Here is a 16,386-nt window from a genome sequence, read left to right on the forward strand (position 1 = left end):
ACGGTAGTATTTGCATGGGAAAAAGCTTCTTTTATTCCCAACAGAAATTAAAAAACACATGCAAAAAGTAAAAAAACCCCAGGCTATTGAGTAACAACTACTAAAATAGAAGGGCATACCAGGAAATACTAAATCAAGAGCCAGTAATTTCTATAGTAAAAATGTAGGTATGTATTACAGTTATTCATTCTGGTTTTAATTATAGGAGAACACTGGTCAATCTTCCTATTAGGAATAGACAGCTCTAACTAATTGCTAAGGAAAAAAAAAGATTACACAGACTTGCTAAACTAGTTCCAATTTATCCTTGGAAGTGCTACTAAATAATGCAATTTGGGATGTTATTTACAAACAAAAACCAGCTGCTTCAGACCTAGATAGGTTGCATCACACCCAATTACTTGTGATATCCCTGATACAGTCAAAGTTAACATTTTGGTGTACTCTTGAGGAAAAATGATTTAATGGGGATTTTCAGGTGTAAGTGAACACTTTTAAAGAAATGTTGTTAAAATGGTGTTCCATTGAGGGTGGCATCACAGTTTGGTTAATGCAGACTTGTAGCAGATGGGTCTGAATTTAGTACAATTTTGACTTTGGTTTTGCAGTTCCCATATAGTAACTTTTTTGTTACAGTTATTTAAGCTCTTAAACTAATATACTCAATAATTTTGCTTTTGAGTTCTTTTCAGCTAAAAATATTATGGGGACCAAGTCCCTGGTTTCAGGGATCACCTCTTTAAAAGAAGCTGCGTGCCTCTGTACGTCCAGTTTCTGTTGGTTGAGGCACAGACTGGTTGGTCCCCAGGGAGCCTGCAGTCAGTGCCATGGTGCTCCCATTTCAGTTCCTCCCTGACCTTGCCCAGGGAGTGAGCAAAGAATGCCTGCACTTGCTTTAGTCAACTCTGTTTTCCTTTCATGTTAGGAAAACAAGAGTGGGATGAAGCAGGAAGAAGTCCACGTTTTCCTGTCAGCTTTGCCCATCTCTTGCTCCTCATGGCACTTCTTCAGAAAATTTAGCAGCATGGAAGGTGTCATGGGGAAGCAGAATCTTTTTTTTTTTTGCATCTGTGCCTAACACCCTGAGGTGATGTTTAGCATTCCCATTGCTGATGGCCCTCAGCCTTGTTTTTTTGCTGGAGTGAAGCCACAGGTTATTCTGTGGTTCTGGGTATCAGTGGGTTACATTAGTGTTTCTAAGTTAACTGTAGTGTGGAGTGCTTCCTAGTTAAATCATCATCATCAGTGCTTTTAGTTGTTGTTGTCTCTTAGGTATTTCTTCCAGGTATTAATCCAGTCTCTGGGTACACCATGACTGGTAGCTGGGAGGTCTTCATGGTCATGCCTCTTACTTGGGACTGCAAGTGTCAGGTGTCCACTGCATCTCCTAGAAAGGCCTAGTCACAAGCATGTGAGGCTCCTGCCATGCTCCAGAAGCAGCAACGGGTGACAGAAGGCTCTTTCTCAGAGAGGCAGGAATTCTGCAGAGGGGTGCAGCGGTAGGCTCGACTCAGTGTCATCCTCTACCGTACAGAAACTCCACTGTCTTTCAGTGTTGGCAGGGCCTTCCAGAGCACTGAGTATGGGAGTTACTGCTCCATTCAGATAAATCAATCACAGAGTTATTCTTAAATGATGATTCCTATTGACGAATACTTCGTTATACAGCTGCTGGTTAGAACATGTTTAATAAAGCAGTTGGCAGAGAATATTGAAGACAATATTACTTGTTTAAGAATGAATGATAATTCTGAATATGTCATGCTTCAGGTATTCGTTGTATTTTCCAGTCTGATTGTTGGTCTGTAAGAGACTGCCAGTCACATTCTGCATAGTCCTTGATTAACATCTGTCTCAAAGTCAGTCATTTTAACTTTAAAACAAGTAATCTTTAACCGTGAGCGCTGCTTATAAGCAAAATTCAAGCATTCCATTTATTCCAGTTGTCCTGTTAGCCTTCAGTATTGCCAAATGAATCAAATTTCTTTCCCTTAGTGAATGATATGAGTTACTCTGTTTAGTTATTCAAGGTGGGGTTAGGGGCCACTATGATCTAATTAACGTAAGTTGTATGACTTTGAAGAGCACTTGCAGTATCTGAGATGAGTTCTAGTGCAAGGAGGGCTTTTAGTTTCATTATAATAAAAGTGATGAGCAGTTGGTTCATTTCCCTTTCACTGTTTCCTGTTTCAGCCTCTCCCTCTATATTTCTCATTTCCAAGTGCCCCAGAATTACGGGCTGCTACTTACAGAAGTTTCATTCCAGCAGTTTCCATCTGCTGGGCCCTGATTATGCTATAAATTGTCTGAAGTTATGAGGAGAGCTCTGTAATCCAGTGAGCAGTCATATGAGGAAATTGAAGGTCTTGTCCGGCAGACTCGCTGGCTTCCAAACTCATATTTACTTCAGTGGGTGTTATATTTGTGGATGGATTGCAGGTTTGGCCTTCTCACAAAAGAGCTTGCAACAAGCAGCTTTTTGAGGCCTTTGGATTTTGGGTGCAAGGCAACAAGGCTGAGGCATTGCCTAAACTGAGTGTGTCATACTGAAGGAGAGAAAAGAAGAAACAGTGGTAGGCTGGCTGAAGAGAGAACAACTGCACTTCAAGGGAAAGAAGTTTGTCTTAATTCTGAGGGGAGCAAGTCTTGAAGAAACTTTTTGGAGGTCGTAGTAGCGGAATCAAGCAAAACCCAAACTTCTTGCATTCTGACCCACCTCTGTCCTCTGCCAGGTATCAAAGCTCTTAATGGAGTGCTCAAACAAGTTTTCCGCAGTAGTAGATTTTCTTGTTTTGAGCTGAAAAGCCCAGTAGTTGAAAATACTTTAAAATGCATAGAAAGTGATTATTATTAGGAAAGTGAATGAGAAGTTTAAATCATATTTTGAAGCTACTGTGGTTCCAAGGACATGTTTAATGTAAAAGGCCAAGTATTTCCTTGGCATGTGAAGTTCCATGCACTACGTACTGTTTGTGCTGGGTAGCATAGATGTCTCCATCCAAACAAAAATGATAGAGAAAGCACAAAAAGTAGGCTGTGGCTAAAAGCATGACTGTACTTGGTTAAAGGAAGAATTATTTTGCTGGAAGACTTCATGTTTGTTTCATGTATGGCTAATTAATATATGTATAAATTATTAATATTCTTCTTAAATTAGCTCATTTTCAAGCTGATTATACCATGAAAAGTGCATCTACTTTTATAGATTATAAATTGCATAGAGTACGGTACTTTGAATTGTGTGTAAATTAATGTCTAATTTATAAAACAATTCATAAAAATTGTAGATTATGTTGGAAAGGATTTAGTGTTCCAGATCAGTGTCTTTGGAGTTCTCTTTGGTACTAATATGTACTTACAGTATAGACTTAGTATTCAGAAAATTACATATAAGCTGGCCCAGTCCTAGTTTTAAGGTGTCTTGTTAGATTCTGTGATGTACTGTCTCAGGCCAGATCACTGTTCTTTTCATCTCTAAGAACACAGTAAGCTAATGCTATCTTTTCCCTCAGTCATGAAACCATATTAAAGTGTATAGCCAGCTGTAGACATGCTGAACAACACTGACACATTTTCAGAAGTTTCAATTTCTACTACTTTATACTGAAAATGGATAAAGCATAAAGTCTGGAAAGGTTCAAGGCATGGAGAAATTATAAAACAGTAGTATTGTGTGGAAAAGGCACTCACTTGTCCTCCACAATTCAGTTTGCTTCTGTGACTGATGGACATCCCCCATCTGAAGGAGGTTAATGCCCCAGCTGGACAGCCTGTCAGAAAAAGATTCCTTTCAACAAACCAGGGTAACTCCATGTGGATTCACAGATTTGTCTAGGCATGTCAAACTGCTGGATCCAGACCTTATATATGTTAGCAGAAGTTGGCAGTCTGTTGTGGCATTGGATAACACAGGACCTTAAAACAATCTGTTTTAGATAATAATCTTGGGAATGTTGCTTGTAGTAACCTACAAGCTGGGGCATTCAGCTTGTTTCTTAAATTCATGGTGTTTTCTCAAAACCTTTTGCTGGTCATTCTTATGCTTTAATGATATTTCTTATGCTTTGGAGCAGAAGTGTAATTTGCAAACTGTTCAACTACAGTAGCTACAAAACTAAAAAAAAATAAATTCCTTTTAATTCCTTAAAAGGGCATTATTTCAATCTCCTTTTTTCAACTGAAATTGTGTTTTGCTCAAATAGTAGATTATAAGCCAAAAACAGGATTTAGGATGTTGTTTGGATATAATAGCGTAATTCCCACTGTTAATCGGGCAATGCTGAATGCGTATACAATGGAAGCATCTCTAGGCACATGAATTTTGTAAACTCAATAAATGCTGGTTGTCACTGACATAGGTACTTTTTATGTACAAAATTCAGAGTCCTTTTTAAAAATCAGTCACTGTGGTTCAACAAGACTACTTGTATCAGTTGAATATTGGGAGAACAATGTTTTGTTCACAAGCCAAATTATTATGTTATGTTTAAAATGGTGTATGTATGCCAGACTTATGTGAAGGGCACATGCATGGCAATTGCCTTTCCCAGTGTTTATTTACTCACTTGGCTAGCTGCAGCAATTGGCTGCATACATGCTCTGGCTACCTGGTGGTAGATGTAAGTTAAAATTTATTTGCAGCTCCTCAATGAAATATTATTAAAATCTCTCTTTTCTTAAGCCATCGTAGTGTTTGGGCAGATGAGATCACATGTCAGCTAGGCATGGGAAAAATTAGTGATACTCTCCTAACCTTTTTCATGGCTCTTACCTGAAGGAATTGTGGTCATAGTTTGCAGGCATTAGTAATAGTTTTTTGTGTATTTGCTTCTGCAAATACGCAATTTGTATAGAGAATTAATGCTGCAATTAAATGTTGTTTCTGGCATCTGAATTGACTCACTCCCACTGAGGTCATCTCACTGCTTAAAACTGTCAGTTTCTGTATCTGATAAGTCTCATTCATGCTTAGACTTGTTGACCTGGCTGGACTTAAGTACCAACATGAAGAATGTATGCTCTGGAGTAATCAGATTTAGGTGAAGACCCACTCTGTTGCAGAGACAGAGCCACAGGTTGAATGGTACCTCTGTCTCCTCAGGCTTGGCACAAAGTGGACAGCCTGATGGTGGTGGCCAGAACCACTCTGCCGGGCTCCTTTCCTTTGGGAACATAATACCAGAGCTTATAATGGCTCAGGATTTGCTTGAACCCAGATGTCTGACATCCAGACTGGATGCAGTCCAGACTGCCAAGGTTCTTTCTGCACATCTGGCAAACCCAGTTACAATTTGGTTTATATTTTCAATACTGTTTGAACAGCAGTGTACCAGTAAATGATTTATTTTCTAGTAAAATCTTAGACTCTAAGTAACAAGAAGGCATTGTGAAGGGAATTTGATCCCAGCATCTTCCAGGTAAATGTAGACCCTGATGTTACCTTCTTGAGTAAATAACTGAGTTCATAATGAAAAATACCATGGAAGAGGAACACTTACTGTTACAGTCACTTATGTAAGGAATGTGTAACTGAAAGCTGCAGTGTGTTCACACATATAATTTCAAAATCTATAGTAGAAAACACTGTTCTTTGGAAAACACTGTTCTTTCTGATGTGTTATACCGGTTTTCTTATTTTGTAAGTTTTGTCTTGTTACTGAAATCAGGTTATTCCAGGAGTGAAGAACAGCAGGCATTTGATGTACAAACTAGCAGCAGGATGAAGCTTTGACCAAGAGTACAATGGCAAGCCCCGAACTTAGAAACAGCTTTAGGATATTCAGAGCAGATATAGAGCAAGTGGTCTTATGGCTGATGGATTATAGAGGTCTCATTGGAGGGAGAAAATAACCCCTTTAAAAAGAGGCTCATGCATAGTACTTGCTTTACAGATCAAAGGTGTAGTAGAAATTTGTGATTTATCAAATCATGATGTAAACGCAGAAGTTCCTGCTTCCAGTCTTCTACCTGATGAGTAGCTCTTTCTCCTGATGTAGAAAGTTCATACATTCAGAATTTTCTAGATACAGATACCAGAATTTTTAATTTAGCAAATACAGCTGTAGGAGTCTGTCAGGGCTTATTCCCCAATATTTCTATATCTGAAAGGATCCCCAGACTGGATATTCTGCTAAAGTTCAGTTTTAATTGCTAAAGGTTCAGGAAATTGCATACTTGGCTTGAAATCTCCCCTTTTTTCCATAAACCACTTCCTGTTTGGAAGAAGCTGAATTCATAAATGTGCAAGTTATGAGACACAATATCTACTATTCTGCGTTGCAGTATGAGGGAAAAAATGTTCATTTGTTATGGAGAATGTCTGGTGCATGGTCTGCAACATCTCGTATTTGCCAGATTTGTGGCAGGACCTTTTAAGGAATAAATGCTTTGTAGATAGTGTATCCTAAGTTAATATTAATAACTAGCTCAGTTTTGGAATTAGCATCTGTATATAAAATGCTGAGTGGTTTCCCTGAATATACATTCTAAAATTAATCCTTCATGCTGTTTTTCTTCGATGCAGTACGTGGCTTTAAGCATCTACCGGTATGGCATCATGGAGGGATATTGGTTTCACCGTTTGAGCAAGGCCATTTTGGCTTGGCATCACTTATAATGGATATGAATTATGTAGTTTTGGAACATCTCTGTGAAGAGGTTATTTGTCATATACTCAGAATAGCTTTTGCTTTCTTACCACATCCACCAAAGATGATGGGAAAGAACTCCAGAAATAGGGCAATGATATTTTTATTCTTATTGTGTTGCTTAGAGGTGCTTACTGCTCCCACTAAAATCAGGGGAGGAGAGGTGGTTTACGCATTGTTTTCTGTGTTGGCTTATAGTTGTGCATTACTTCAGAGATAGATGATAGTCAAATGTTTTTAAAGTTAAGCTTTTTAATAGGAGTTTTTTATTGTCTTTTGCAAGCTTTTATTTTCTTATTTTCTTCTTTAAGCATGGAGTCATTGCTACAGAAGATGAAGAGTATTTTATTGAACCTTTAAGGAATATTACAGAAGATTCTAGTAACTTTAATTATGGAAACGGACATCCTCATGTTATATACAAAAAATCTACCATGCACCAGCAACATCTCTATGATCACAGTCACTGTGGAGTCTCAGGTAAATGAGTATGAGTGTCATTGCTTTTAAAAAGTTATAACTTAAGATGTATTTTAAAATCTTGCTTGGTTCACAAGTAAGACACAGTGGAGAAATTAGCAATGGGGAGGCCTCCTTTTGGACAATGCAGTGTGCCCTGGTGAAAAGTAGTTTTGATTTTTTTTCAGATTCAGATCAGGAGTATAGTGTCTTTCAAAAACTGAGACACTGGGAGTAAGCCTTGTTTTATGCCTGTGTTGTGTACAGTGGTAGTAATGAGCACAGGCTTCCTGAAAATGTGTTATAGGTGTACTTCATTCCCCACTGGAAAGCGTGATTGAGTGACTGAGTATACAGCTCAATGTTTAGTAAGTGTTCCATCTCATTTGAGGGAAACTTGACATGTAATAAATGTTAGCGTTATGATTAGTAATACATTTGGAACTGGAGTCTACATCTTTCTTGTTTACAGAGGTTTATGGTGTTTTGATACTGGCTTTTGGTTCAGTGGGTTAACACTGTTCTGTAATAGTCGAATATGTCATTTACAGGTGCCTTATGGGAAGGATTATATAGTTCTGATTGAGAGATATTTTCCTTGTAAAGCAGTTTTTACTTCCACAAATACACTTTTCAAGTACTGTTTGACACAATTTTCACTTGATTAAACCGAAGCTGAAAACTAACTTCTTGAAGACAGCATGGAAGAAATCTGACAAGTTATTTTAAAGCACTAAAATAATGGTTGGGGTTTTTTTTTTTTTTTTTACATAATAGAAAAATGTTCTAACCTTGTCATTTGTTTATATCTCAGACATAGCTTGTTCTTAAAAGTTCAGTCCTGGACAGTTGTATTCCATGAGATTCAGTGCAGAGGGCAGGCTGACAAATACAAATCTTAAAATAAAATAATACCACTGTTGATTGATGTAACTTATTTCAGCTTCTTTTGGAGGTTGTAACTTTTAATGGCACCAGCTGACTAAACTTATAGTACAAATTGTCTGCAAAGGCCCATGCTTTGGAGATGGTTTTTCCTGAGTGTTTTGGTTAACTGTGTTTAGGGAATGTCAGACTTTATGCATGTAGCTTCTGTTTTAGTTTGGAAGCATTATTCCAGCATCGTGCTTTTAATATGGCAAAACAAGTTTCCTAGCTATTACAGCCTGCTGATTTTAAATGAGAGTACTACTCTATGTTCATTTTGTAGGGAAAGCCTCTTGAAGTAAGTGGAAGGATTATGAAATGTAGGATGATGCAATTTTTACCATTAGTATATCCCTAGAAAAAGAAAGGATATTGGCCTCTGTCAGTTGTTGTCTTCTAGATTAATGCTTTAGGAACTCATTCTCCTCCAAGTGGGGATGAAGTAGTGGCAGCTAGTTTGGTCAGGTTGCATTCAGTCGTTCTGGTGGTATCTGTTGTATGGGTCATAGGTTGGTCAGAGTTATGCATCTTATGTGCAGTTATTCCTTTGCATATTTGATGCTGCCTTTGTTCTTGGAAGGTCCTGTGCATTTAATGAGGTTTCATATCTGTCACATCATGAAGTCCTTAATTACTGAAATGCTAAAGCACTGCTTTTTACAAGCCTGAGACTACTGTCATGCTCATTCATCAGTTTCTCCTTTTCCCATTCTTCTGTGTACTACTTCCACTCCTTGAAAACTTCTGAAAAGATTTGCTTTCCCCAAAACTGCAAGGTCTTTCTTTTCCAGATGATATGCTATTTTAATGTTCTTCTCATGAGTGCCAAAACCTCTTGAGCTTTTTTTCTGAGCATTGTTGTAGCTTTATCCCAAAGTACATGGCATCCAAAGTATCCCCAGAATATCTAAAAAGTAAACCCAAATATTAATTTTCAATGTCACAGCTTCCAGACCCTAGGACGAAAGCCAGATTTACAGTAATCTTTGCGGCATTTGGCTGGTTTTGGAAGTTTTGAGCAGTCCAGTTTTGTGTTTTAAAATGTAATTGTAACAAACCTGTAGCTGCCTTTTGACAGTATATAATTTATTTTGTCTGGAGAATGATTTAAGCTTTACCTTCGGAACAGTTTTGCCAGTATAATATGCTGGGAGGAATCTGCTTGTGTAGCTGTGTCACTCCTCATGGTCTGGCAAGTTTCCCCTACTGTAATCTAGACCTAAATTTATCACGTACCTGTTCTGTATCAGGGAAATGGTCAGGATTTTAAAGTGTTGATAGAGGCAAGGGGAGTGTTATTTCAGATCTTTCTGAGAAAAGTTGTAATAATTGATAGAAAGTGGTGTGGGGAATTTGGTGAAAGGATGATCAGAATAGGTTGGGATGAGCAAGTGATGGACTACTTCATAGTAGATAGTAGAATTATGGTAGATCATACAAGAGAAGAATTGTAGAGGGAGGGAAATTCAGATAACATTGGATAAACTTTCATAACTTAAATTAGATTTTAAGCAGTTAGACATAAGGATGTTTAAAAAATAAAATAAGTTAAATTACTATTTCATGTATGTATCATCACCAAGTTAACTATGTTTTATTAAATATAGCTGAAATGATTAAGGCCTGGGTAAGAAGTTGACCACCATCAAATTGCAATTGCTTCAATGGGATTTAAGGCTACTTAGTTATTTAACAAAATGCTGCATTTGGTGGGTAGGACTGAGAAACAACAAAAGTTATATATGAAAACTACAGTGGCAGATTGTTTAGGGATGGCTCTACTATATGCTGATGTAGTGGTTTTAGTTGTACCAGAACTTACAGCCGGTATATTCTAAAACAGAATCATAGAATGGTTTGAGTTGAAAGGGACCTTTAAACATCATATAGTCCAAGCCCCCTGCAATGAGTAGGGACATCTTCAACTAGATCAGGTTGCTCAAAGTCCTGTCCAACTTGACCTTGAATGTTTCCAGGGATGGGACATCTACCACCTCTCTGGGAAACCTATTCCCATGTTTTACCACCCTCATTGTAAAAACTTTCTCCTTATACACAGTCTGAATCCTTGTCCTATCACTACAGGCCCCGCTACAAAGTCTGTCTGCATCTTTTTCGTAGTCCCCCCTTGAGGTATTGAAAGGCTGAATAAGGTGTCCCTGCAGCCTCCTCTTCACTAGTCTGGACAACCCCAACTCTCTCAGACTTTCCTCACAGGAGAGGTGCTCCAGCCCTCGGATCATTTTTGTGGCCCTCCTCTGGACCCGCTCTAACAGGTCTATGTCTTTCCTGTGCTGATGACCCCAATGCTGGATGCAGTACTCCAGGTGGGATCTGAGTAGAGGGGAAGAAATACCTCCCTTGACCTGCTGTCCATGCTTCTTTTGATGCAACCCAGGATCCAGTTGGCTTTTTGGGCTGTGAGTGCACATTGACAGCTCATGTCCAGCTTTTTGTCCAGCGGTACCCCCAAATCCTTCTCAGCAGGGCTGTCCTCAGTCTACTCATCTCCCATGCTGGATCCATGTTTGGGATTGACCTGACAGGTACAGGACCTTGCACTTGACCTTGTTGAACATCCTGAGGTTCTCACAGGCCCACCTCTCCAGCCTGTCAAGGTCCCTCTGGATGGCATCCCATTCCTCTAGAGTATCAACTGCATCACTCAGTTTGTTGTCATCTGCAAACTTGCTGAGGGTGCACTCGATCCCACTGTCCATATCATTGATGAAGATATTAAACAGTACTGGTCCCAATACGGACACCTGAGGAACACCACTTGTCACAGATCTCCATCTGGACATTGAGCCATTGACTGCAACTCTTTGAGTGCAACCATCCAGCCAATTCTTTATCCACTGAAAAGTCTACCCATCAAATCCATATCTCTCCAATTTAGAGAGAAGGATGTTGTGGGTGACTGTGTCTGGACAGAAGTCCAGACAGATGACATCTGTAACTCCTCCCTTGTCCACTCATGTACTCACTCCGTCTCAGAAGGCTGTTAGGTTGGTCAGGCAGGACTTGCCCTTGGTGAAGCCATGCTGGCTGTCTCAGTCACCTCCCTGTCCTCCACATGCCTTAGCATAGCTTCTAGGAGGATCTGTTCCATGACCTTCCCAGGCACAGATGTGAGGCTGACAGGTTGGCAGTTCCCCGGGTCCTCCTTTCTACCCTTTTTTAAAAATGGGTGCAATGTTTCCCCTTTTTCCAGTCCCCAGGGACTTCACCTGACTGCCATGACTTTTCAAATATGATGGAGAGTGACTTGGCAATGACATCAGCCCATTCCCTCAGGACTCTGGGATGCATCTCGTGAGGTCCCATAGATGTCTGTATGTTCAGGTTCCTCGGGTGTTGTCAAACCTGATTTTCTCTTACAGTGGGAGGGACTTTGTTCCCCCAGCCCCTGTCTTGTGGTCCATCCACTTGAGAGGTGTAGGAAGAGAGGCTGCCAATGAAGACTGAGGCAAAAATATAGTTGAGTACCTCAGCCTTCTCCTTGTCCATTTTTACCAGTTTGCCAGTCATGTTCATCAGGGGGGTTTGCTTACTTTGACTTTCCTTGTCTGGCTGACATACCCGTAGAGGCCCTCTTATTCTTGCAAGTTCAGCTCCAGCTGTGCCTTTGTCTTCCTGACCCCATCCCTGCACAACTGAGCAGTGTCCCCGTACTATTCCCAAGATACCTGTTCCTGCTTCCACTGCCTGTGCATTTCCTTCTTGCCCTTTAGTTGGACCAGCAGGTCTTGACTCATCCATGCTGGTCTCTTGCCTTCCTTTCCTGATTTGTTACACCTGGGGATTGAGAGCTCTTGTTTTCTATGGAAAGTGTCCTTAAAGATCAGCCAGCTCTGTTCTGCTCCCTTGCCCCTGGGGGTCCTATTGACTAACTCCCTGAAGAGCTGGAAAATGCAAATATGCTTATATATACATTAAATGATCTTAAAATAGTAAGAAAAAGCAGCACATGATGCTTTGCTTCAAAGTATTCTCATGGTTGCATCTTAAATAAGTAGCTTTCTATTGTGTTTTGAGATCTCAACATGAGCGAACAGTGTGCTGCTGCGGTCAAGAAGGCCAACAGGATGCTGGGTTGCATCAAAAAGGGCATCGCCAGCAGAGAGAAAGAAGTCATTATCCCGCTCTACTCGGTGCTTGTCAGGCCACACCTGGAGTACTGTGTGCAGTTCTGGTCCCCGCTATACAAAAAGGATGTGGACAGGCTGGAAGGGGTCCAGAGAAGGGCCACAAAGATGATCAGAGGACTGGGAAGCTGCCACACGAGGATAGGCTGGGAGAACTGGGTTTGTTCAGCCTTGAGAAAAGGAGGCTCAGAGGGGATCTCATCACCATGTGCCAGTACTTAAGGGGTAGCTACAAAGGAGACTCCCTTTTTACAAGGAGTCCCGTGGAGAGGACAAGGGGGAACGGATACAAGTTGCTCTTGGGGAGATTCTGGTTAGACACAAGAGGAAAATTTTTCACAGTGAGGACAGTCACCATTGGAATAATCTCCCCAGGGAAGTGGTTGACTCGGCCATGTTGGACACCTTCAGGAGTTGCCTGGACAGGGTGCTGGGCCATCTTGTCTAGGCTGTGCTCTTCCTAGAAAGGATGGACTAGATGATCCCTGAAGTCCCTTCCAACCTGTGATTCTGTGATCTGTGATCTTTTTCTGTCTGTGTTCTCTCTCCATCTTCACCTACACCCAACACCTTTAGATAACTGACTTAGGAAAACTTCGGTACCATAGCTGTGTACTCCACGTCTACATGCATTTGGATTTCTTTTCAGGTGCAAATTAAAACCTAATGCCCTGCTTTCATGTTATAAAAATTTTTAATATACATTTTCATACATAAGACAGTTAAATATAAATATTAATATTATAAATTTAACATAAATATTAAAAAATTATATATAAATGATGTAATTTTAATAACATAAAAATAATAATTTGGGGTTAATTACAGTGTTTTTGAGTGTTTTTTATTTTCATATTTGCTTTTTTACTTCCTGATACCTATGTTCAATGCTAATGAATTTAAAATTTTTTTTTCTTTTTTAATCTAGGAATATGGTGGAAAAATCACATAACGTGCCATAGAACTGTTTTTGTTAAATATATTACAAACTTGTATTGATGTGTTTTACCTTACTAAAATTCAGTCAGCATCCTTTAGTGTTTTTAAAGTAAAACAGCATAAGAATTGATATATCCTGGAGCGTGAGCCTAAGTATTCAGGATTGTTTCCAGCTTTCCCATTACTCTGAGAACAGCTGAAGCCTAATCTTCTCATCTGATAAGAAAAGGAGAAATGTTTGTTCTTGTGAAGTCTTCTGAGACCTTTGTTCGAAAGACGCTATCAAGATGAGTCCAAATAATATTTTTTCCTCTGAAAGTTTCTGTATGAGCTCAAATATTTAGAATAGATTTGCATCTTTGAGTAAAAAATTATGAATGAATGTGGAAGCATTATTGCATTTCGAAAGTACCTCTAGTACTCTAAGAGCATCAGAAACCCTCAAACATCACAATTTTTTATTTGAAGAGTGGATTTTTAAACATTGTAGTACAGAAGCTGTCAGAGAAAATTTAAGACATTCCTAAATCACCACTTAAGTGAGATGAAAATCTTTGAATAATAAAAGCAACTTTGAATTTCCTACAATAGAGATGAAAACCAGGAAAAAGCTTAGTATTCATTGTAGAATCCTCAACAGGCTTTATCATTTGATAAGGTTTTTTAGAATAGATTATACCAATTGCAGAATGAGGACAGCTTTGTTCCTGGCATTTTTTTAATGACAAGGTTTATTTTCATTTTTTGACTTTTCTAAGACGTGCACCATTTAAAGCCAGCACTGTGGCCTCAAAAATTATAAAACACTGCAACAGTGGGAATGCTGAAGCTTTGTATTGACCTGAACTTACATTCTTTGTTGTGTAGTTATTGCTCTCTGAGAATAGCGTGCTTAGTTGAATTGCATAAAGTATTGCTTTATGGAAGTTACTGGTCCTATCTCAGCTCATCCTTAGCTGAACCCATTTTAGTAGAGGTAAGGATGCATCTCAGGAATCGCTCACTTTGAGTAGTCCTGTTCAGACAACTACAAATGTATCTAGCTGTTAACATTCTTATGCTTATCCATAACTAGCAAGAATACTGTAGATATTTTGAAATCCTACTTAGGTAAAACTAGACTAATAATATATTGTGGAAATTTTAAGCTTGAGACCTGTGCAGGCCTTTGTGAAGAAGAGATATTTAATACACCCAACAATGCCACTTATGCAGGCAAGGGTGGGTTCAATTTTGTCCTGAGGACAGGAATTAAAATTCAGTTTGTATTGTTGGTTTTGCTGGTAATCACAGCTGTCTGCATTTTTAATAATCCATCTCTTGCATGCAAGAAATATTTTTTTCTATATATTTATATGAAAGAAGTACCAGAACAACATATTTGAATTAAAATTAGTGTTAAAAATAACTATAGCAATTATCCCATGTCAGGCTGTTTTAAAATTCCCATTATAGTTAATCCATGAGGTAGATAAAACATAATCTGTTAGCTTTCCAAAAAGAAAATTAATTTATTTGGCCCCAAAACTGTGAGGCATGTAAGCATAATTGCCTTTAGAGTTTCACGGGAGGAAGAAAGCTTTTTTTGGTGCCTTATCATTGAGTTTAATTCCTTAGTATATTTTGATACCTTTTACGTTAATTTTGAATATTTGGTTTCCAGTACGTTTTTTCCAAATGTTATAACGGTCTTGTTCTTACTCTTAAAATTCTGAAGTGTGCTGGTGATTAATGATAACGGACCTTTATTATTAACATAGATGTGCAGAAGCAGATCCGTTAGGAGAATAATTATGATTTATTTTCCTAAGTCAATCTAATTAGAATTGAGAATATTAGAACTCAAAGTTGGTTTTCCATTATACGAGGGATTTAAAATAATAAAAAAATTAATACATTTAATTTTTCTTTGCCTCAAGAAAGACTTCTTTTTGGAAGCTCGAAAATGGTAATCTCCACACAAAACAGCAGCATTTGAATGAGTTTTACTAGTTACCCCTCTGAAGTGTTTAATTATTTTTGTTCCTAGACCTCCCAAGAAGTGGTAAGCCTTGGTGGATGAGTGATGCATCTGCTTTTCCAACTTTGCTTCCAGTTAATGACACATTAAGTAGTCATAGTCGACAGAAGAGATCAGTAAGCCTTGAACGGTTTGTGGAAACGCTGGTAGTAGCAGACAAAATGATGGTGGGATACCATGGTCGCAAAGACATTGAACACTACATTTTGAGTGTAATGAATATTGTAAGTTTCATCCCTCTCTGTGTTCATATCAATATGCATGTACTGAAATGATAAAGTAACTGTAAAGTATTTATTTACTGGCATGAATAATGCTTCAAAATACGTATCAGCTTGCAGGAATTAATAGTTGAAATACGGCAAATGTTGGCATCGTGGGAAGAATGCAGTACTATTTCTGTCAAGAAGTCCACTGTGATCACTTTTGAATTGTTTGTCTTTCAATTTTAAATTCTAATGATTGCATTTAGATTCTACAGTTCTGTTTAAGTCAACAGTATAAATGCTTCTTGTGCCGGATGAATTGTGGAACCAAGGTATAAACAGTTTTGATTGAAAAATGTGTCCCAAGAAGGTTGTTTTACTGAATTGTCTTTTCTTTTTTGTCAAAAAATAACTCTTTTTCAGGTAATAATGATAATTAACTTTAAGAAATTACATTGAGCAAGATAATAGGTTAATTCTTAACCATGTAGGAAACAAATAGTGTTTCTTGTCTGACTTTGTGCCTTTTCTTATTTTCTGGAGGTCAGGTTGCCAAACTTTATCGTGATTCCAGTCTAGGAAACGTTGTGAATATTATAGTGACACGTTTAATTGTCCTCACTGAAGATCAGGTAAGAGCTGTTGTGCTAAGCTTTATTCCCTGAAATACAAGCGATTTTATTGTATAATATAGATTTCATTTAATTATTGCTTGAAATGGCTGCATCTGAGTACAAAACCTCTCTTGTGATCTCTCACTCCTTTAATCAAGATGAAACATTTCAAAGGCATATTTCTCATATATCATCTCAAAGATATCTGTTCTTACTTCAGGTGAATATTAATACACCTTTATTGTGCCAGACGCAACCAGGATGTCAGTTTTATTTTTAGATCTATATTTTGATATTCCAATTTTTTTATATTGACATAATTGTTATTAAAGTTGGAGCAGAAGGAATGCCTGTTCAGTAATACACAGCTGAACTTGGGGGCAATTTTTACAGAAATAAAATTTGGCAAGAAGAGTTTATTCCTAG

At 38.4% G+C, this 16,386-nt stretch overlaps 1 protein-coding gene across 2 annotated transcripts in view; it reads left to right on the forward strand.

Moving 5' to 3' along the window:
* Positions 1-16,386, forward strand: part of ADAMTS6 (ADAM metallopeptidase with thrombospondin type 1 motif 6) — a 163,345-nt gene that overhangs the window by 7,838 nt on the left and 139,121 nt on the right. For both annotated transcript variants that reach the window (XM_075078308.1, XM_075078309.1), the window contains exons 4-6: positions 6,959-7,127; positions 15,150-15,364; positions 15,895-15,978. In XM_075078308.1, coding sequence (XP_074934409.1) covers positions 6,959-7,127; positions 15,150-15,364; positions 15,895-15,978 — 468 coding nt within the window. The remainder of the gene's footprint in view (positions 1-6,958; positions 7,128-15,149; positions 15,365-15,894; positions 15,979-16,386) is intronic.

This window comes from Phalacrocorax aristotelis, chromosome Z (genome assembly GCF_949628215.1).
Source record: "Phalacrocorax aristotelis chromosome Z, bGulAri2.1, whole genome shotgun sequence".
NCBI lineage: Eukaryota > Metazoa > Chordata > Aves > Suliformes > Phalacrocoracidae > Phalacrocorax > Phalacrocorax aristotelis.